Below are 23,379 nucleotides of genomic sequence, written 5' to 3'. Positions count from 1 at the left end.
TAATCTTATCAACATTTCTGCCTGTCATTTTATCCAAGTTGAGCAATAAAATATCAGCAGAGTAATTCAAGCAAATTTGAGCAAGCTCTGCAATATCCCATCCAAATATGTTTTTAGATAAGAGCAGCAAGTGTATTGGAAGTAAACTCCCATATACGATTTTCACAAATCACGTCACAGAAAATGATCATAAAAATGGTTCTGTTTGAGGTGATTGCTTAAGTGCACAGCTCCATCTGAGGGCCAGATTAACTCTAAGTGCAAATGGTCTGGACTGCAGCTCCAGTCTGCACTCAGGGCTTGGGCAGTGCCTGCAAAGGGGCACAACATGTAACCAGGGATAGCTGTGGTCTGCCACCCAGCAGATACCCACAGCAGGGCAACACAGAGAGAGATGGAGGCACATTTCTCATCAGAGACTCCTCTGCACTCCAACCAAAACTACCCTGATGGGGGAGGGTTTTCAGTGGATTTCAGGTGGGCTGTGTCTCTCTGCATCATGTCCCAAAGCTGCCAGGCCAGACCCACATCTCCCACCAAATCAGAGAGACTTTGTCTGCCTCCCATCTCCAGGGCAGAGGATGAACTCACAGCCAGTCCCCCAGGAGAGGACGCTTGTGTGGCTGCACCCAGTGATTGCAAAACCAGCACTAAGGCAGTGATAACCCCCAAAAAAATGTATGGCATACATACCAGCACTATGCTTTATAATTCATATAATTTTTTTTCTTCAATTAGTATTCCCACTCTTAAATACATGCCACTTATTTCTGGATAGATGTATATCTACCCTAGCTGCTACCCATTTAACCAAATTACACTTTTGTCTGCCAGAATGAAGAGCTCTACACCATCACATTTTTGATCACCAGCTCTGATTCCACAGACATAAGCAATAACTATATTGATCCAGTGACTGAATGAGAAGTATAGGTGTCTTGTACTTACTAGATGAGCTCTGGCCACTGTTCAGACTATAGAGACTTTCCAAAGAGTCACTGGTTTTTAGGGAGACCTTCTCAGTTTGTGCTCCACCACCAGGATCACCGTCATCTTTTCCCTCTTCATTCTTTAACACAAAAATCAAATATTAGCCTCCAAGAAATGTATTTTAGAGATTTTTTGTTTGTTTGTTTTAAAGCACCAATGGAGATCAGCTCATTGTTGCACTTTATTAAGAACTCCTTTGTGAGAGAAGGTATTTTAGAAGCCTGGTACTAACCATGCCCAACAATCACCCCTAGTATTTTATGATCCTAGAGAAATTCCCTCTTGTTTCTGCCCCACTCACTTCATCCCCTCTGCTCAAACAGCTAAGCTAGGAACATTACAACATGCCATGGCAGAGCTAAGCTTGCAATGGGAAATTTGTGGTCAGCCTGATAAGATTTTGCCTGCTTGTCTCAGAGAAGGAAATATAAAGCTCAGTTCTGAAAGCAGGTGGTGAAGAGCTGCTGACACAGCTGTGTTTTACACTGAACTTCTGAAGATGGTGGCTGCTTGGTGGCAGGCTGGGGACAGCTTGCACACACGTAGGGCACTGGTGTGTTCTAGCACCGTGCTCAGCACACTGCCCAGCATTCACCCTGCCCTCGAAATCCAGGGCAGTTCAGAATTAACAAGTACATGTTTCTCTCACAAAGTCTAATGGTGTATGAAATTGGCCCCTTGAGTTTATCCCAGTAAATCACACCTCAGGAATCACAGCCTGTTCAAAACAATAAGATCCATATTTCAGTCACAGTTAAGTTAGAGACAATGTAACTGATAAATGAAATAGATCTTTCAAAGGGAGGGATTTTTCAGTAGAATTCATCATGTTACCAGTGCATGTGATATCCTGATGCAACTGGAACTTCCTTCAGCACATTGTATTTGGGGAAAAATTATTCACTTGTTAGGTGATGAAGCAAAGATGACAGTGCATGTGTGAAGCAGAGATCCATACAGGCACATGTCAGGCAGAGCACTGAAATGAAGAACTATAATGGTTTTCAACAAGAATTGTGCTTGTTACACCAGCCAGCAGCATAACAGGTTAATCAGCATGCTGGTATTGATTGCCATCATCTCCTGCAGGAAGGAAGATCATGCTACATGTGTGTCCAACCAGATAATCCATTGAATTTCTGTCATGGGAATTGTTGCTTTAAGTGTGCAGAAAGGAAATATAAAAATGTAATATAAAGATCATTGATTGCACTTTAGAAAAAAAAAATAAAAGAAAACTAAATTAATGAAATACAGGCCCTTGTCTTGGTCCTCCAAAAGGTATTTAAAGGTATCCTGTGAAAAATTATTTTCTACTTGTGACGTTCCTCATTGATTTTCCTTACTTACTTGATATTGACACATGAGATGATAGGATGCAGACTAGCTAGATTTTTTAGGATTGTTAAGTGTGACAAGTTTTTTTCTTTATGCTTTTAAATTTTGGAATTTACTGATACAAAGTACTGAGAAAACAGGGTTCGCAGTATGCGCAAGATTATGTTTTTTATGTTTAATAAAGATAGTTTCACTAAGATTAGATAAGGTAAAAGGAGATAAGGTGTCTGAGTTGGAATTCTTTAGGATGCTGGCTGATCTTTACAAAGTGGACTTCAGAAATAATTCTTGTATTGGGAAATAAATTCTTCTAATGAAGCTTTTTGTACAAACTGAGCATCAGATTGATGATTGGGTTTGACCAATACTCCCTTGTGTCCACATGAGGATGGTTTTTGTGCTCATACACACTTGCTCATACTAATGGTCCTTGATGAAAAAGCAAAATTAAATGAAGCAAAAGTCTTATGACTCTCTTGGGCCCTTACTGTGTGATTTGCATGTGCACTAAAATGCACATGAAAGAACAGGTACATACCAAAAGCTGGCTTAATTCAGTATGTGCTGTTACCCTGGTTTTATGGTTTGTCACAGCTGAGGGCAGTTGAAACATGAACAGAAAAAATGCATGTAATGTTTTTACTTCACATGTATTTCCAACAAACACAAGGCTCTTAGGCCATATTTACCATCTCCTCAGAGAGTGCCTTGATGTATTTTTTACCCATCTTTTTCTTCATGGTAAGTGAAATGGCTCTCATTTTCTTACTCAGACTTCCTCCATTGTTTGCTGCTTTGATTTGTACTGCTTCCCCAATGTCACTTATAGTCTCCAGCTCAGATATCTGTTTTGAAATCAAAAAGTAAGCAATAACTCAGCACGAAAATAAAACACAGCAAGGTGAAACAGAAATTATGGGGAAATATTAAGGGCACTAACACAGTTAGCATGACAATATTCAGTCATGGGCATTTTCCTTGGAAACTGTGTACCTAAATAGGTTTGCAGCACAATACTCTATGTATAAATGACAGAAAGAAAATATATTTTGTGGTAGGTAATGTTATTTCCCATTATTTGTTGTCCCTAAGATCAGTAAGAATTGAGGGAATTTTCACAGGGGTCTTGAAAACAAAAGTGACACATATGTGGGTTACTTGAAAAGTGCTGGGTACTTTGGGCATGCACCAATGTGAAGTGCACTTTTTTTATTAATTGTTTCTATTTTCACATCAAAGTGCCAAAGTTTAGCACTTTAGTTTAGGTGTGATTCTCTTGGCTGTTTTGTCAAGGCCTCAATCTGAACAGATGCAGGTACACAAGTTCTCAGCACTGCAAAATTTTCACAATAGCTTTCCAATGTTTTTGCATAACTGTCATGGGAAGTGAACTGCAGAAATTCAAACTTTGTGTCCTACAGACCTCAGCTGAATCATCTGTCTTTGATATTGAGTGATGCCTGAAACGGTCAAAGCTCCCAAAGCTGCTCGTGCGCTGAAAAAGAAGAGAAGACAAACCTTGACTCATTGGTGCTCTTTTGCTTTGTTGTGTTATTAAGACTTAAAAAAAAACTGTCAAGCCACCTGTTGGTGTTAAAAATCCCTCCCATATCAGTGGATCATGAACTGCTGCATCCAGCTAGAAACAAAATATGAGGTGACTGTAGGGGAAAAAACTTATGACTGTACAGGCAGAAGTAGAAAAATAAGAGAAACAATACTGCTTCAAATACTAATTAGGTAATGGATATGATTATGAGTTCTTCTACATCCATTTCACATTATTTATGTATGTAAATAAACATGCATTATTTGCAGGTAAGAAAGACTTATTTATGAGTTTCAAAAAAAAAAAGGTGTCATCATAAATATGATACAAGCAATAGACTTGGTTTTGGTGGTGTAAATTGTGGCAATTTATACAACGTATTTTTTCGGCTGGGAAGACAATTTATGGTTCTTTATCATCAGGAATGAGCCAGGACTCAGGATTATGAATGAGGATTATGAATACATCTTATCCAAAATGCACACATTGCAGAGGGAGTAAGTAACAGAATAATCAGGCAGGCCTTGTGCTTTTCTTCTCAATTTCCCAATTAAAAATCCAAATATTTGAACATAAATGGGTACAATTTTCTGCCATACAACAGCTTTACTTGACAAAGCTGCATCACCTGAGCTGCTTATTAAGAGATGGTGAATGGATTGCTCTGACTTCCTCCTAGTTTGTACTCTTTCTGCATGTGGATAAATGGCATGGAAAGGAGGGAAGTGGCACAGCAGATTTGGAGGAGTGGGGTCATACAGAAATACCTGTCAGACATGCCAGGCAGAGCTGCCCGACACTGCGCTGCCCACGGGGGCAAAATGCATAAAATTGGCATGGATGCCAAGTTGGGAGTCCCTTTAAGTGTGGCCCTAGAAACAGCCAGAATTTGGACATCTATCCACTCTATAGTGTTTTTAAAAGCTTGCTTTTATGTCTTCACCAATACTCACAGCTAGCTCTAGAATGACTTCAGGTTTTTTAAGTACTTCCCTCTTCCATACTAAATGAAAATCTTTAATGCAGTATGAGAGCTCTTGAACAGGGTTCACTATTATACATGAGGCAATAAAATCTCATTTGATTTTTGAGTATTCAAAATCCCCTCTGGAGGAAAAAAACACTGAACTAAAATAGCAAACCACAAAATAAATACATTCTGTCTGATTTAATAAGTGATTTCAGAGTATCTGGGCTACAGCTTTTCCTGTAGTTATTCATCCTTTTACCTTGCCCATATCCACTTTGTAAAGATGTGATTTCAGCCAAACTAGTTCCTTGTTCCATTGCTTTCTTCCCCCACCCCCAGCCACATGAGTCACATTTTCATCTCCCCCAGATTTCTAAAGCACCCACTGTGCACTCTTCACCTGGCATCTCCAGCTCCCTCCTTTTGCTGTCAATCCAGGCACTTCACAAGACTCAAAAGGCTTGTGACCTCCCAGCTTTCCTATTGCAGAGTTCAAATCTTCTCCACCAGGCAAGAATTGTCATGAAGCAGCCCCAGAAGCAACAGAGGTAGAACATCCTTTGGGCAACAAAGGAGGAGGAGCAAAGGACTGGTTTGGGAGCCAGTGCCTCTGCCTGCCTTCACACTGCAGGCACGCTTAATGCTGGCATGGACCAGCTTCCAGAGAAGTTAAGGAGAAATCTCTCCTTGATGTGTTTCCCTGTTTCCCCAAACTTATTTATTAACCAGTTCTGCTACCTCCCCCAAAAATGAATGTGGACATAGCAGTGGGAGCCTGAGCAGAGTCAGCTGGAAAAGTCTACACATTGTTCCATATTCCCATATTCTAAGCAGTGCAGCTTAAAGGAATAACATCCTCTTTTACCCACTAGCCCCACCCTATATTTCTGGGCACATCTAACCTGAAAAATATTTCCAGCCAAAGGTTATTTGAAGAAACTGACCCAGATTTGTGAATATTTTTGGACAATTATAATGACATTTACTATTCACTGAGGGGAAAAAAAAAGAAAATATAAAAATCACACAGCTCTCCTCCTAACTGATTGTAAAATCTCTGTTGTCTAAACATTGTGGTTTATTTGTTTGGTTTTACATTGTGAAACTGAACATTACAATTTGTATTGCACATTTTATTTTATCTAAAATTCCCATAAAGATCTTTGCTATTAAGTAGATGAAGAACATCCTGTGACAAGGGGTTAGCTCAATAGTATGATATAAAAACACAGCCCTGAGGATTATGGTTCTATTAGACAGGATTAACACCTTTGACTAGCTTGTCAGCCCAGCCAAATGTGCCCTGCAGCATAGAGCAGGAGGGAGAAGGGAGCCTGGGATTCACAGCAGTACTGGGAAAGGAAAGTATAAAATTGTCTCAGCAATCTCTAAACACACTCTGACCTTTCTGTTGCATTCCAACACTTCAATATGTCTAGTAGGAATAAGTGTATATTAAAGTGCAGATGTGCTGGAAATAGTTTAAAAGGAACAAGAGGGAAAACACTGTTTAGCATTGGTCTTACTTATAAACAGCTTGAGCAGTTATTCTTTTTTGACCCTCGAAACAACCTTATATCCTACATGTGCAGGAGCCTGGGGCTATTTGGTAGTGTACTTCAGTGTTGCTTCATCCTTATTAAATATTAATAAGGGTTACAGGATGATTTCCACTGTTCTAGATAATGGTGCTGCTGCACTGGAGAGCACTGAATAGGGCTGCTTCAGCAGTTCTCTATACTAACTTTTTCCATTAAGTAATCAATAGGCACCACCTTTTAAAAATGTATCCAACCCCATTATACTGATAACGCAAAGCAGATTTAGGAGCTCCTGGCTGCAAAGGGAATGGGACTATTACTTTCAGTAGTGTCAGTCACTGCATTAGTGTCAGGGAACACCTACTTTGTGAAGATATGGACAGGCCTTATTTCCAGGTGAAGAGAAGCTTTTAAAGTAAATGCAAAGCTACTAAGAGAAAATATGCTATTGACTTTTGATACCAGGATTCAGCATCCTATAAAGTTAAGTGGTTTTTCTGGCTCAATTCATGCAAGAGCTACCCAGGGATATGTTAAGCAAATACGAATTTGCTCAGTAAAATCTAATGGAGGCATGGGCAGAGGGAGAAACAACTGTTTTCCCGCACAAGGACTGATCAAATAATTTCTATAAATCAACACATTAACTTTCATCTCTTTCCATTCAGTATTCCAAACCAACATAATAGAAAATATAAAAGATACTTTTAAGTATTTGAAAACATTCGTCCTTCTCCTATATCATTTATTCCCTGAAATCCAGGAACTTTAAAACATCCTTTTAAAGGGATAAGTGCAATGTAATTGTTGTTTATTTTAATTTGGACAGTCTGCAGTTGATTGTCTGGTTTAGGCTGTAAATAGCCTATCATTTTCCCTAGAAAATAATATGGTATGGTATGCAAATAATAAGACAACAACAACTTCTGCAATCCATGTCTTTCTCTTATGAAACCTCCTTTCCTTGTAGGACATATCATAGGAGAAGTTCTTGTCTGTGCAAGCTAGTCAGAGCTTCCCTGTGTCTATAAAGCAACCTTTGAGCCAAAACTGACTGCAGTTATCCTGATAAATAATCATGATGGGACATATTCATCCCATATTTTTCTTTGGACAATTCACACTGCTCAGCAATGTGCTTGCCTGCTGTCATAAATTCTGGCCCATTATATTTTGCTTCAAGTCCTATTCAAAATATCTTTTTAAGTCCTGCATGTGTCAAAGGCTTTGTACTGGCCCTCTCACACATATAAATCTCTTCAAATTCCTCCATGAATTTTAATTTTTACCTTCCATTCATGCTTAGACTACCTAAACCATGTAAGCTGTATAGGGGCAAACGTGGACACTAGAAGTAATAAAAAGGGAGCTCAGCATGTTGCTCAATTTCCTTGCCTGCCACAGACACTTGTCTTCTTCCCTCTTTTTTGAAAGCAGACACAGCAGCCCTCAAGAGATTAGCCTGTTCTTGCTGCTCTGATTGATGGAGATAAGTGGAGATGAGGATTTGATTCATTTGTTCTATTCCCTGATGGTTCCAGTCCCTTCAGAAGGAGGAGACCACTCTGAGAATGAAAGAGTTACCAAGCAGGGATGAATATTTCCATTCTGCTAGCTTATCTTCTTGCATAGATAATCAAAGGAATTGTCTCCTACTTTCCCAGATGGCAAGATAGCAATTTATAGCTTTTTGGATGTTCTGTGGGAAAAAAACCATAAACCACACCACCAAAAAAAATCCTCACTTCTGTAGAAAAAATGAGAATTTGTGTAAAAGATTAAGTGACTCTCCAAAGGGTAAGGGAAGCAACAAAAGAGAAAACATCATGACCTCTGTACCACAGGGAATTTTTCCTATTTACACATTAGTTACACATACAGAACTTCTGACCACTAACCAGCACATTAATATAACTTTATAGCCCACATGAAACACGGCCTAAACCTTGCACTTCACCAGTCAAAAGCAATAAAAAAGATACAGCTTGTTCCTGCTAACTCAAATAGAGCAATCTACTAAAATGGCATTTTTAACTGGCTTAAAAATGACTCTATAAAAGACTGGTTGTTATCATGGCCTGGTGTTCAGTAGCTGTATGGAGGTGGGGGAGAGAGGGAAGCGAACTGGACTTTGAACAGAACTGCCACCATCAGATCAAGCACCCTAATTTTAACAGAGGAAAAGGAGTGGAAAAGCAAAGCTGAATGTAAAAAATGAGCTAATCATAACTAACACTCCTCCAGGTGAATAAACTGCACTCTCCAAAGTAAACACTGAGCAGCTGTTTTATCAGGGCCTATAAGTGGTGCCAGCCTCGGTCTCTCAGCCCTAAATCCCCTCTGCCACGAGGCACGTAATTCCCAATAACCCAGTTGGAGTCACCACCAGAAACCCTGTCCCCAGTGCTTTCCAGGGCCACCTTGCCCTGGGCAGGCACTGGGGCAACTGAGAGGAGGGCAGAACTGCTGTTCCTGAAGTTAAACCAGGGTGGGATTTTTTGCAAGGTCTGGAAGTCTTCTTCTGGAAGGGGCAGCCATGTAGGACATCTGAGCAAAGAGGCAGTTTGGTCTGGCAAAAAAAAAAAAAAATGTGCTGTGTTCATTAAACAGCTTTGTGAGGGACTAAATAAGGAAGCAATTTAAGAAATGCAGTCTTAAGACTCGGAAAGTTTTGTGCAAGTGAGTATTGCAAAATGTGCAAGGAGGGGAAGGGACCTGACTCCACTTTCTTTAAATGCACATTGACCCTGAATTTTGAGCACCATCCTTCCTGCCCAGTTGCTGCAGAGTACTCTCAGTTGCCAGTGAAAAAAGTCACTCCTAGTGCTCTTCTGGCAGTCTGTCCAGTTCTGGGAGTGTGCACACAGGTATTTGCAATAATTATGTAATTAAGACTTTATTATTTATACGACATTTAATTAAAAGTGACTTTCAGTGGCACACAAAACCATGAAAAGAAAATGACTTTAAAAGAAGGTTAAGGATGTGTGACAAGCTCAGAGGAGCTATGAAAATGACAGTTAAGGATTTGGCATGATGTGCGCTTCCACCTCCCCACTATCCTTTTTCTACCCTTCATTTACACATGGGCAGAAACAACGAGGGATGAGCCTTGAAATCCACCCTCCACAAAACCATCACTGTAGTAGAGGGGAGCACTGCCTGGGTAAAGGCTGGTTAAACACTACATAAGCATTGCAGGCTTTGATCTTTAATCCCTTAAATACCAACTTCTTTCCTCTCCTGAAACTTCCTCCTCTTCAAACCCGCTGAATTCACAGACAAATTCTCACATTTTAAAACCAAAGCACCTAGCAGCTTCAATTAAAGTCCTTTCCTGCTTACTTAAACAGCATGATTTTAATAATGCTGCGTGTTATCTACGTCCTGACCTTGCAGGGTTTTGCTGGATTTCCTGTGTGAAATTACTCACAAACAAGTTTGCCTTAAGTGATGACAAAAATACAAACCAGAAGAGGAGATGAGAAGAATCCATCCCCAAAGGTTCAGTTTTACAGGGACCCCCATGCCTGGCCAGCACACCCACAAATGGGGCAACCAGTGTGGTCTGACAGAGGAGGTGGGAATGTGGCTGCTCAGTGGAAGGTGTTCCTTCAAACGACTTTCCAGATAATAACAAGATTAAAAAAATAACCTCTAAGCCACGGTCAAGTCTGACCGTCCCAAAAGCTCGCTTGTTCTTTTTCTGAAGAGTAAGCAAACTTCAGAAAGCCCTTACACGAGTTTCACTGCCCTACTGCAGCCTTACCCTTGACAACAGGTAATGACCAACAATAAGCTAATTCTAAGAAACTTGGGGGAGGGGGTCAGAAAGAGAGTTTTTATTACTTTTAAATGAGTGTTTGATACATCATCTTGGTTCCTCTGATTAATGTTCGCAGCAAACTCAGCCATTGGAGTTGTAATGTTTCTGCAAGCTTCCCTACAGCAAAGCCTAGCCATTAATTCAGTGGCATATGTCAGCTCAGCAGAGCAAGGTCACTCTTCTCTTTCAAGGGGAACCTTTTTAGAAATAATAAAACTGACAGAAAGTTCTTTTTTGCATGCTTTATGTCACCTGAGGTTGAGTGCTGCAGTTAATATCACAGAGCTTATAAACATTCCCATCTTCAGCAGTCTCCAAACCCACTGGGCTCTTAGAACCTCAACTATTTTTTTTTTTTTTTAAGTAATATAGTGACAGCTTTATGTGGGGCAGATATACAGTATGTAATTCTAAATGAGTAAAAAGTAAGTAAAAAATGAACAAATCTTTTCTTGGGCATTTTAGAGGAGAAATTTTGGAAGACACTAAGGACTGCTGACACTGCAGGATGTTAGTGCTTAGAGAAAAAGATGTGGGATTAGGGACTTTATCTCCATGGATGCTTGCATCTTTGGATAAAGGGAGGAAATTTTAAAATGCACAGGTCCACCTTGTTTCCATTTCACTGTTAACTGATACTGTATAGGCATGTGATGTAAAGAGAGCACAAAATGAATTGATCTATTTATGGAATGATTTTGAATTTGTAAGTAAAGATGTCCTAGTCATCTGTTATGGTAACTAATTGAAACTGGAACTTATTTATCAGGGTAAAAATATTATGGAACATGATAAACAAAATAACTAGCTGAAGAATAAGATCCAAACAATAGGCCATTGTTCCCCCTCATTATCTCTCTTCAGACATCCTGACTACACTTGATTAATGAATCCATAGTGAGATTAACTGAAATTGCCTTAATGGAGATTCACTACAGTAGAGAAGCAAAATTCAGTGCAGTATCTATCATCAGTCACTGTGAATTTGAGTGCTTCATCAGATCTATCTGTCCATTTATTTAAATCACATTTTTATTGGAAAACAAAGCAAAAAAAAAAAAAAAACAACAAAGAAATAAAATATCATGTTCATTACAGTGAGTTAACTTTTGACTCCTTTGAGATGTAGACTAGGTCACCATTTTTGCTCTTTCTTGTGTCCTCCCTTGTCAAATGGTTGTGTTCCAGCATTGGCTTATTGTCATCCACAGGCCAAAGTTATCCTTATTGTCCAGTTGAAGAAAACACACGTGGCACTTCATTGCACCTTCTCAGGCTTCAAAAACTGGACATGCTCACATAATTTATGCCTGGGAATCCTAAATATGCTCCTGGGAATTTTGAACTCATAAGTTCAGCAAATTTTTGGTTTTGTGTGGAAGCTGAAAGAAGGTTGCCCCCTCAGGGTTTCCATATGATTTGGAAGTGTTCAGGTCACTCCAGAAAAGGAATTAATACAATTAATGGCTCATGGAGGTACCAGTAAGGTACCCAGTAATTAATTCCCCTCTCTCAATTTGAATATCTCTGTGGTATGGGTTGTTATGATCACGCTCAGTGGAAAACTACGCCTTCATTTCATGAAAAACAAGTGTACCAAGTGTCTGAAGTGTGTTTTCATTCTGAGACATGAGAAGAGTGAGACTGAGCATTTTCCCCCTTCCCTGCTCCTGCAGCCTCCACAGGAACCACACGTAGTGGAGAGATGCTCACCAGTGAGGTGCTGCCCCTGAGGTAGTGACAGCAGCGAGGGCTTTGGGGTGTTCTTTGAGCCCCATATTTGTGGACATACTCCAAATCCTACTGAAATCAGCCCTATCACTGCAAAGGGAACTCTACCAGCTACCTCCTTTCAAGCTGTCATGAAGGGGTAGGAAGATGTTGCCTCTTCCCATTCCTCCAGATACTGGCTAAAATCACAGACACAAAGATATTTTTAAACATTTTACCACAATTACCAATATATATTAATCAGGCAAATGTAAACTCCATTATAGAGAACAGGAAGAAAATAATGCAAACATGCCAATAACCAGCATCAGCATAGCCCTAGCACATGCTTGTGCTAGAGCTGAATGCCTGCTCTACCATCATCAGTCATTTCATGCACCCTCTCCACAGGTTCTGAGCTGTTAACCATCAATGAACCATGTCCCCTTTCCAGTTTTTTGAAGTGGTTCTTGAACATTCCATCTGATCTTAAAGAAGGAGGTAGAGAGGCAGAAGTGCAAGAGCAAAAAGCACAGCTGTGGCCAGTGAAACCGTTCAGGAGTGCTGGAGCCGAGCGTCCCCTTTGCACAGGTGCAGGCAGCAGAGAAGCCACGTGAGCTCACTCAGCTGGCTTGGCCACTGTGTTGTCCCCTCTTTACACATCTGTTTTGGGCTGTGCTGTTACTAAGTGAAGCTGATTTCTTTATCTCATGGCTGCAGCCTGTCAGTGACACATCCCCATCTCTGTCTCAAACATAATGGTGGAGGAATGAAACTGCAGCATGTTTTCTGGTTGAGCAGAGCTCCTCTGGTGTTTATCCCCTCCCTGGAAAAGCCATGAGGAACACTGGAGAAAAACCTAAAGCCAAGTACTCAAGTATTTAGGGACTCATGTACCATTTGTCCTTCAATATACCTGGAAGAACAGCAAACCTACCACACTTCTGATGAGGTCAGCATGGACAAGTAGAGGAACTCAATTCTTACAGTTCTCGAGGAAGTGACCATTCAGCACCTCATAGAAATCAAGTTCAGCAGTGTTAGATTACATGGCTGTTCTTGTGAAGGTGATAAAAGAGATGAAGACATAGAAGGGTAGAAAAGGGCTAAAATTCTTCCCAAAAGACATAATGGTGCAAACCAGCAGGTCACTAGAACTTCTTGCCAGAGAACACTAGTCATCTTTAGTGCTGGGTGATGAGATGGAAGATCCTTTGCTCTTGACATTCAGCTTTCCAGAAAGGGGACAGAAGATGTTATGAGTGGCAATTAAGCAGCCTGAAGACTCTGTGGAGAAGTCATTATACAGAATTTTGTGTATTCATGGAATAAACTAAAGAAAGTAATGGAGAGGAAAAGTGGCAGGAAGGTATATATTGTGCATAGTCAAAGAAGAAGCTTCCCTGAAGAAGTCTCCAAACTTTTCCACAGGCTGGAACTTCATCTCAGGTTTAAGAAGAAAAATAGTAAGAACATGCTCTTGGGTGCACTGTAAGTGGAATAATATTTCAAAAAAAAAAGCTACAAGTGTTAGAGTAATCATGAATACAAAAGAGATTTCACTTAGAAAAAAGATAAGCGATCATTCATCTACATTGGAATAACAATATGCATGCAACACACCTCTGATTGATGAAACAGTTTTCCATTAGGATGGTTTAAAGGATATATGATATGCTAAATATTCAGAGCATATATAATCTGTAGCCTGGTGCCAAGCAACAAATATTGAGCAAAACCACTGACACTGCCAATGTGTGGAACAGAGTATAACTGTTTCTAACAACTGGAGTAACTCTGCTGTCTTTGTTGCAGCCTTTCAGAGGAGAAAGCATAAAGGATATTGCAATTATAGAGGCCCAGAAGACTTTTTTCCCCTTCTCAGGAGTGGATATTCACAGCAGGTTCTACCCACATAGCAAGAGGTTGATTCTTCTGGCTGAAGTGTTTGTAGCCACCCAGAAGGTGCTTTTACAGCTGCCAAGTGATGGTTTTATAACAGCATTTGTCTGAATTTATGCTGTGACATAGATTACTAGATGAATATTGAAGTACAGGAAACTGCAGGCCACATCCTCTGCCAGTCTTGCCCATACATTGTTACTGCTTTTTTCCCAGCAATGACAGGTATCCTAACCAATGTTTACTTTGAGGTATTTTGGTTTTCCTAGAAACTCAGTAAGTCAACTGCTCTTAAACAACTCTTAAGAATTAGGAGGCAACTAATGCTGATTTATGTCACCTTGGTAGTTGTGCTATGGTGTTTATCAGAGAGCACAGTTATAAATGCTGTGGCTGATAGTCTGGTTTCTAAAAATGCCTGGATGAGGTGATTCAGGCAGACTTCTTGAAATCTTCCTACTTGCTTAAGAAAACAAACAAAACCCTGGATTTGTTACTGTAAGCAAAATTAATATTAATGTGTAAATATTCTCTTTAGAAGGTTGCTCTCATTTATTTAAAATATTCTGCTGTTAAGGACTTGAGCCTGGCTAGTAAAGGAAATCAAGCTAGAGAAGAAGCGAGAAATTAAATGAGTATTGTGCAAAGTTGACAAAAATGTCAAAAGGTGCTTTAATCAAGGGAACACACAAATTACATCACTACTGGAACAGGCCACAGATATAATTTTTCCTTTGTAACAAAAGCTAGCCATGAGTTGTGAGAGTCCTCAATGAGACTATGTCTTGATGTGAACATCAAAATGGAGAGTCTGGTCATCCTAATCAGCCTCCTGCCCAGGGCCAGATGAGAGATGACTGTTCTTTCCCCTCACTCTGGACCTTTACTTCCTGCTGAGAAAACAAAATTCCTCAAATCTCAATAGCTTTCTAGATGAATATGTTAACATATATATTAAGACACAACTTTCTGAAGCTGCTCATGAAAATAAAGAATAAATAGCCAATGACCGAGAAGCATGATGATAATATAAATTAAAAAAAAAAAAAAAGCAGAAGTAAAAGAAACAGTAATACGAGTGTAGAACCGCCCACTCACACAAGGAAAATAACCCAAAGTTCACTCTAACCTTGTTCCAGTATTTTATGAAGCCTAGGGGAGACAGAAAACACCTTCTGAAGTGTCACCTGCAATCCCTCCTTTCCCCATCTACACACACATGGTTTATACAAGTATCATTATTTTTCTCTGATCCCCCCCACTAAAGGCCCACAGGTATTTACACCATAAACCAGGTTCTTAAAAATACTTCCCAGATGTTGTCATCTGTTCCTGCTTATTTACCAGAGTTCAAATGGATTTTGACAAACAGTCTTTGCTCAAGAGGCAATGCAGTGAAGCCCTTTAATGACAGAGCTATGTGTCATCTTTGCCTATAAGCATAAATTTGCACAGCGGGCAGTGCGGTGAAAACAGCTTATCATCAGCTCATCACCTCGCATCATTGTTAGAATGAAATGCAAATGGAAACCAACATCACTTCAGTCATGGTTGTGAAAATTAGCATCTGTGACATTAGCAGTGCCTCATTTATTATGCACTCAAAATTTCAGGGGGAAAGAAAAGAATATAAAACTTCATAACTCTATCAGTCTTTACCTTTTCCCACTCAAGGATAAATCCTAGTTAATATTCATTAACACCAAGCAATCTCTTCACTGCAAATCTTGTCCTACAGAAGTTCTAATTATGTCTCAAATTATTTTTGGTGTTTAGGTTTGCTGTACCTATTTTCTATTTTCTTTTCTTTAATAAGTATTCCCTATTGGAGAGGCACAAGCCAACATCTGAGAAAAATGCGGCTCCAAAAAACTTACTTATAGCTTCTGCCTGCATTACAGGCTCCAAACACCTAGGCAAGCAATAAATTTTACTCAGATAATCCCGCTGAAATCAATGAGATAACAGCTAATTTATTCATTTAAATCAGAATCAGGATCAGGCCTTCTGTGGAGAAAATTTAAAAAGGTGAAAATCTGGCCTTAAGTATATGGTAAAAATGTGCATTGATTTCTGCAATGTCAGGGTTTCATTTAAGCTTATAAAAAGTAAAATTACTGGTATGAAATTGTACTGGGGAACAAATTTGCATATTAAAATATTTCCTCCCATTGGATTTGCCAGTCTTTTCTCATAACGCTGAAAACAAATAATGGTTTATCACCTAAGGAAGCGAATATTGATTTAATTAGAAGCTTGGACATCTTTTTGCCTAAACAAAATCAGAGGCATTGACCCTGAATTGTCTTACACACCAGAAGTAAACTGAGTTTAAAGCACCAAGTGCATTTGGAAGCAGAATAAGGAAACAAAAACGTCTCAAACCTTTAGCATAAACATAGATCAACTGTCATGTAGAATAATGACACAAGACTTTCTTCAGTCAAGCCAGAAAAAATGGCACAAAGTCGTCTTTGCTTCATGTTGAAGTAAAGCCAAGAATCATCAGGCAGTTCTCAAGTTTGCTGTGTCCGGAGGAATGGGGAAGAGAGAGACAGAAAGGAGTAGGTTCTGCCCAGCACATTACATGTGCTGGCAAGTGGGCAAGACAATGCAGGGATGTTTTACAGATTATTTGCACCTGGACAAATGTGTAAAACAGTGTGAAGAAGAGCTGTGAAGTGCTTTAATGGGGTTTTATCTGTATGGTGCTGCCTGAAGGGTGTACAAAAGAGAAGACTAGAACCTGCATAATTTCTTAGAGTGTTTTTTTCTTACTATCATTTTAAATCTGCTGCATTCTGCTCCCCAGATACACTGACATCTGTAACATCATAAGGCTCAGAGAGGCTGAAATCCAGATGACTTCAGGGCTCTTTCCTTCATCCTCCAAATCAACTGCCCTCCTCCTCCCCAGCTCTCTGAGGGGTGGTGGGACAGACTGCACAGACCCATAGCTGAAGCACATTTAGGACACATTTCCTTTCCCACTTGCTTTCCCTCTCTGCCGTGCTCCAGGAGTGCAGGAGCCCCACGCTGTCCCTGCAGTGAGCCACTCCAGCCATCGGCGTGACCATGGACCTCAGGGCTTTGTGCAAGACCTACTTTGTCTGACCTCACCTGCCCACAAATAATTCTGCAGCTCTGAGCAGCTACACTGTGAAAACCAAGCCATGTCTCATCTGGCAGAAATGAAAGGAGGGCAGGTAAGGACTCCCTGAAGGGAAGGATGGGAGATGCACACGTTCTGTTGTGATAGAAAGTCACTTAAGGTCCTGGGTAGACAGATAGGTTTGATTAGATAGGCTTGGAACAGAGAGCTTAGCTCTTCAATTGGTAGAATTTCTTCAACATTAAGCAGGGTATTTTTAACCCTTAAGACTTTTCCTTTATAATTCAGCTTCCTAAGCTGTTATACAAGGTATAAATGTGCACTACTATGAACAGCTACAATGATAAACATTTTCAAAGGATCAGAATCCTTCCAGTATCTCTTTTGAATACATTTCTACCTCATTTCTCTCCCAGTTTTCTCTGGAATGACACCTGTTTTAGATGTCTTTTTGCCTGACAATGAACGTTTATTTATATAAATAAATTCAGTAGTTATATGCATATCCATGAATACACAAGAGCTGCTAGACATTCAAAGAAGTTATTATCATGGCTTTAGCACTACTGAAATTTTGCTGCATGGCAAAAAACTCCTGCAAAAATATTCTTTTGTGGCATAGATTAACTTTTTCATAGTCTACACTGAGAGCATTAAAATAGATTTTTGTCTATGCAGCATCTAACACATCTGCAGAAGTCCCTTAAGCACCACAATAGCAAATAAAGTAAATGTATTGCACACAGTGAACAGCGAGATACTGAACCTCTATTACTCTTGCATTGGTCATTGAACTGCCCACCTCCATGAGGGGTTTTATACAGGGACAACAAGTTGCCTTGAGAAAGGCTTTAACACCAGCCCTCTGTGATACTCATTCATCTTTATCAAAAGGCATCAATTCATGCCAGTATTCTTCACATTAGAAAGTAATAAAACCAAAAGGGCTAAAAAGAAAATATTGGTGAAACACTCTAATAACACACAGAAATACATACAGTTTTGATAAAGACAAGTGGTCACCATGGTTAAGATTCAATTACCTAAAAAGATCTTTTTGGTGTCCTCCTTGAGGGTCTAAGGCTGCAAACCTGATTTTAAAATGAAAACCATTTAAAATGAAAAACAGGCCTTATGGCTCTCTCACAGGTCTGTGTGGATGTTTTGGAGACACTGGGATGTCTAAGTGGCCTAAAGGCAAGGTGAGGTAGCCCAAGACCTGTCCAGTGGCAATGGTATCATGCCACGTGAGCATGAGGAGGTACCAAATGTGGCCAGCACGGAGCAGGGCCGGCCAGGACATGACCTACAGAGGTCACTTGTGAAATCCTGTAACTTCTCCAAGAGGTGAGGACTTGTGTCCCATCTTACCCAACTCAACATTAAGCAACTTGAGTATTTACGTTGCTTCCCTGGGACAAGTTTTGAAACATGCTACAACAAGCCAAGATTCCTATTCTATGCAACGTGGGGCTGTCTGCTTCCCTGCCCTGATTGTGAGCAGCTCATTCAGCAAAGGCATTCTCCTTGTGGAAAGTTTACACAGTTCTGTACGAAAAGGGCCTTTAAAAGTAAAAATCAGACAATTGTTAAGGAATGCCTTTTTTTGGAAGAAGAGAGTGGCCAAATCTGGTTTTTGAAAATATTTTACAGACAGGGAAAACAAAACCCATCCCCAGAAACTTTCATGGTCATTTATTGTTTAATCGATAATGTAATTAGGTATTAATTCTAATTCTTCCCTGCCATTAAAACACAGTATAATAAATGAGCAGAAAAAATGCATGCCAAACCAACCAGTGCAATGTTTAAAAAAAATGTAAAATGTGGGGGAAAACGGTATCAAAATCAGTTCAAATCCATGGAAAAAGCTGTTAATTTCAACTGTTAATGATTCATGGTCTAAACTTGCAAGCACAATTTGCAAAAGCCAATGCTGTGTAAATCAGGCCTCCTTGCTGAAACAGTGTCTGCAGTAATCTCTCAGGACACAGAAGTCACTAAAGGATGTCTATTCCCAAACAATGAGAAGGTGGATCTATAATTTGGGAAACACCAGTTATTGAGAGCAGAGAAGTGCTAAAAGGCTTTTCTAATCTCTTTGTTAAATTGTCAGCACTGATAAACTGAGGCAGAAATGGAGAGTGAAGTACTCAGGTTGAGCAGTAGCTGTTGCACTGCAGCCTTGCAATACTCTACAATACTTGTACAATACAATGCATACAGGTCATTTTGCACTCAGTCCAAGGACTGAAAATAAATTTTGAGCATCAGATGCATCCTCATGCATCCTACAAAACTCTCAGTTCTTTTCTTACAGTTCCAGATTCTGGAAAATGTCCAGTGTAGTGCATAGTCAATTTGCTTACAGTATTTCTTTCAGGCTGATATTTTAATGATTCCCAGAGAAATTAAAATGACAAGCACTGATTACCAAGTACCCTCTTCTCCTGTGGTTATGGTGATGCAAAAGCAAATTTATTAAAATAAGGAACAAATTTAATAGCTTTACTAATTCTTCACTGATTCTCATACTCCTTTCTGGGACATCATTGGTTTTGTCATAGATGAAATGGAGAAAGGGAATTTTGTTTGCCCATCTCCTAAAAGACTGATGCAGAGCATAAAAAAACAAAGTCCTGCAGCAGAATTCTTTAGCACAGCTTCACAATGAGGATTCCTTGAATTGGATCTTTACTATTATAAAGTGAGTATATGCAACAGATTCCTGAGCTTATAGCACCAAGGTACTTGCAAGCACATATGAAAATCCTGAAGCTAGGATTTAAGAGGAAATCCTTGTATTAAAAATTGTTAAGAATTCCTGTTATTATTATTCACTGGTAATTAATATTAATTGGTAATTAATTGGTAATTAATTCTTACCTTTGGCTTTTGACTTTTCTCCTTATCAGATGCATTAGATGGTTTTCTCTTCAGCATGTTTAGCTCAGGTTAATCCACTGGACGTGCAACTGCTGTGAATTTGTAACCAAACTAAGTGCAAGGGAGGGCACTCCGGACGTGTGCATGGGTTATGCAGTTCCTTATTCTATCAGGATGTGACTTCACACGGCTGCCTTGTGGCATGGGGGAGCAAACTGAATTCTTCCTTTGGGTAGGGGGTGAGGAAGGAAGGGAGGAAGTGACGGGGACAAGAAAGAGAGAGGTGCTCCAAGGAGATGAGTTGAAAATTAGGGCAAGGGTCAAAGCAGAAATGCTTTAAAACTTTGCTGCTGTGTCACCATCAGGCCTTAGTAAGATTTTGGACAACCTTAAGAAAATAATTATCTTTTCCTCTCTCAATTTTTTCCTCTCAGCCTTATGGGACTAAGTGCACCTTTATTTCCACCTGTGCTGGGACTTGTGTGTGAAGAAGGTGTGCTGATATTCAGAGGGCCAAGAAATATTATTGATATCAGATGTGAGCTACACTGTGGGTGTAATTGGCCCCAAACTCCTCCAATCCTCTCTTGGCTCTCCAGCAATGTAATAAAAGCAATGAGATTAAGGGTTGCTGTTTGGTAGAGAAGGGAATTATCTAAAGTCATCCTTTTCTTTTGCATGGCGGAATAATTTTTTTGCCATTTATCACAGAACTGGGACTCCCTGAAAGAGCACTTTTCAACCCTCCATTTTCCTTGATTTGCTGAAAAAGTCACTGGGAGAAAAGGCAAGTCTTACAGAAGACTGTAAACAAAGAGGCTGAGGAAAATGGCAGAGGTCTTCTGCCTCTGAAAACCATTGAAAACCATTCTAAAAGCTAAAAGAAAGTGGAGCTATTAAAAGAGCTTAAATTCCTGCTTCATTTTGCTTGAAGTTTTTGGTCTTGGAGAAAAAACAAAAGTTTTCAGCATCCTAAGTAAAATTTATTTGTTGTGAATCATGGGCCACAAACCTTGAAACTTGGAAATATTCCCAAAATTTGCTGAGCAATGGAGGCAAATTCTCAGTTTCAACCCCCAAATTTTCAGGCTTCTCACAGAGCTTCAATTAAATCTTAACTGAAGGCTACTACATATGTAAAAGAAATATCTTAGTAAGTTGAAATAAAAAGATTCAGGAGTAAAACTGTCAAGAAAAAAAAAAAGGGAATTTTTTTTCAAAATTTTGTGATTTTTTCAAAATTATTTTTTTCTAAGCAGCCTTAGCTCATAATTTTGGCATGAACAAAAGCTCTTTTAAAATACACTTCTTTCTCTTCTGCCATATGTCTATTCCAAGGAGGGGTAAGACATGCTCATCAAATGGATTCTAATGGATGGGCAGCTGGATGGACTGCAAATGACTGATGAAGGAATAATTGTTATGCATTAATTGCATTATGAGGTTTTCCTTTCCAGGCCTTCTAAGATGGGTGTTGGTAAGAAGGGGAGGAGGAACTGGGGTTAAGGTACCAAAATTCTGTCAAATGCAGACTCAAAACTCTCTGGGTTAGTGGGCTGCAGTGGACTGTTTTGAACCTCAGCCCATGAAACTTCACATTTTAATCAGAACAACACTAATTTAAACCAAAGTTGAATGTGAAGGTTTTATTATTGAAATAAGATATCCATTAGAGTTCCTAATTATAGAGATTATTAATAATTAATTAATTAATAATAATGGTTAACTCAGAGATATTTTTTCCCTATATTTGAAAAGACCACCTGAAACATCAGTTTAAGTTTCTAAGCAGAAGGGGGTTTTACCATGGATATTTAATCATCCTTAGTAATTCAGTAGAGTCATAAGTTTTTACAAAAGCTGCATATATGTTTAACAGTAATTAAACTTGATTATTATCTCCATAGATTTACATTGCAGTATATTGGTTTTCTTTTTAATCTGATCCAAATGTGAGGATTAAATCAGACTCTGCTGATCATTAGACTGTGATTTCCTGTCTCAGGCCACTGTTAAAATCTTCATGATTAATAAAATGGGAACTCAGCTGAAGAGTAATATATGAGCTTTTCTGTAGAATATTTATTGTTAAACAGGAAGAAAGAGGCTATTTCAAGAGATATAGTACCCACCCATATCTATTTCCTTTCCTCATCCACATATCAGAAAAATTATAGCAGCTTGAAGGCTGACCTGATTATGTTCTTGCCCTTGGAAGGTTGACCCACCAGTTTTAAAAAGTAACAAAGTGAAGAAAATCACACATATATAACATTAAGTTCATTTAAATTAGTTAACCATTAAGTTTCGAAAGGACCCCTTTTGAATTAAAAATTAATAATAAGCTCTGTGCTTATATCCTCTGTATTTGAAGCTAATTTTTCAAAGGGGAATGAGTACCTGTGTAAAATTTAAAGAAAAATTCTTATACTTAGTATTCTGTTGGACCGGACTGCATGTAAGTTATTCCATTTCCTTGCTGGACTTTGAATCTGATCCAAATCCCAGTGAAATCAATAGAAGTTTTTCAGGTAATTTTTATGGGGCTTGGACTGACTCCTCTATCCTGAAACAACCAGGCAATGTCACTCTTTTATCTGGAAAGTCGTACAGGCAAAAAGGCTATCCACTTAAAAATAATTAAGATGACCCCATGAGAATGATTCTCACTGTCATTATATTTATAAAAGGCAACATCCCTTACAGCTTATTATTATCATTACTCACTTTTAATGAATGGACCGTGATGAATGGTCCTGGATGTTCAAGTGCTTTATGTGCCTCCCTCCCACATGGTATCATATTCCCTCAGGGGCTCCATCCAGTTGCCTTCCCTGAGAGGAGAGATCACTTCCAGACTAAACTGCAAGAGTAAACTTATCCTTTCAATGCTTGATTATTCTGATAAAACTAGAAAGTAGGGAGTGAAGTAGATTGAAGTGTTTAACACACTGGCCACCTGTCAAAAAGCAAATGAAATGAGACTTTCTCTGTATTAGCAAATCGTTTTTCATTGTCTGTCAGACAAAACTGGTCCAAGTTTAACTGGAGACTCAAAGATACCTTGGGGCTCTACATTGCTTTCCCTAATACTAAACAAGCCCAGAGTGTCTTAGTCTGTTTATTTTAATTAAAAGAAGACATATCTTGAACAAGAAAGGACTCTTGCTTTCAGCCTGTGATTTTATGGCTGTGTGTCTCCCTGTGCCATCTAACTCACTTAGATATTGCAGAAATCTCAGAATAGCAAGTGAAGCTGAGTGAATAATTTGCAGTGAATAATTTACTCAACAAATTTAATCTTTATTTCCTCCAGGAATGTTCGTGAGCAGAACACAATTTCCTCAAATGTATTAATTATGGGCCAGAATTTAGCTAGATACTTCCCTCTCCTGGTCTGATTTGAGCCAGCCACAGCTACAGTCACTGCTAATCCTCAGCAGAGCTCTCTCCATAAACTACCACAGCAAAGACTCTTCAGAAACTAGAAGGAAAAACTGTGGAAAGTTGAAATCAAGCCCTCTTTCCACTGACAACCCATGAAAGAAGACAGAG

General features: G+C 39.3%; 1 protein-coding gene across 1 annotated transcript in view; it reads right to left on the bottom strand.

The window, feature by feature from the left end:
• The window catches only part of SAMSN1 (SAM domain, SH3 domain and nuclear localization signals 1), a 33,080-nt gene extending 13,122 nt beyond the window's left edge, over positions 1-19,958 (bottom strand). Inside the window, exons 1-4 of the mRNA XM_021532461.2 lie at positions 19,825-19,958; positions 3,752-3,823; positions 3,018-3,173; positions 949-1,069 (exon numbers count right to left, since the gene is read on the bottom strand). Of these exons, the coding sequence (XP_021388136.2) occupies positions 949-1,069; positions 3,018-3,173; positions 3,752-3,823; positions 19,825-19,881 (406 nt within the window). The 5' untranslated portion in view covers positions 19,882-19,958. The remainder of the gene's footprint in view (positions 1-948; positions 1,070-3,017; positions 3,174-3,751; positions 3,824-19,824) is intronic.
• Between the last annotated feature and the right edge of the window lie 3,421 nt (positions 19,959-23,379).

This window comes from Lonchura striata, chromosome 2 (genome assembly GCF_046129695.1).
Source record: "Lonchura striata isolate bLonStr1 chromosome 2, bLonStr1.mat, whole genome shotgun sequence".
Taxonomy (NCBI): Eukaryota; Metazoa; Chordata; class Aves; order Passeriformes; family Estrildidae; genus Lonchura; species Lonchura striata.
This window is presented reverse-complemented; position numbering and strand designations above follow the sequence as displayed.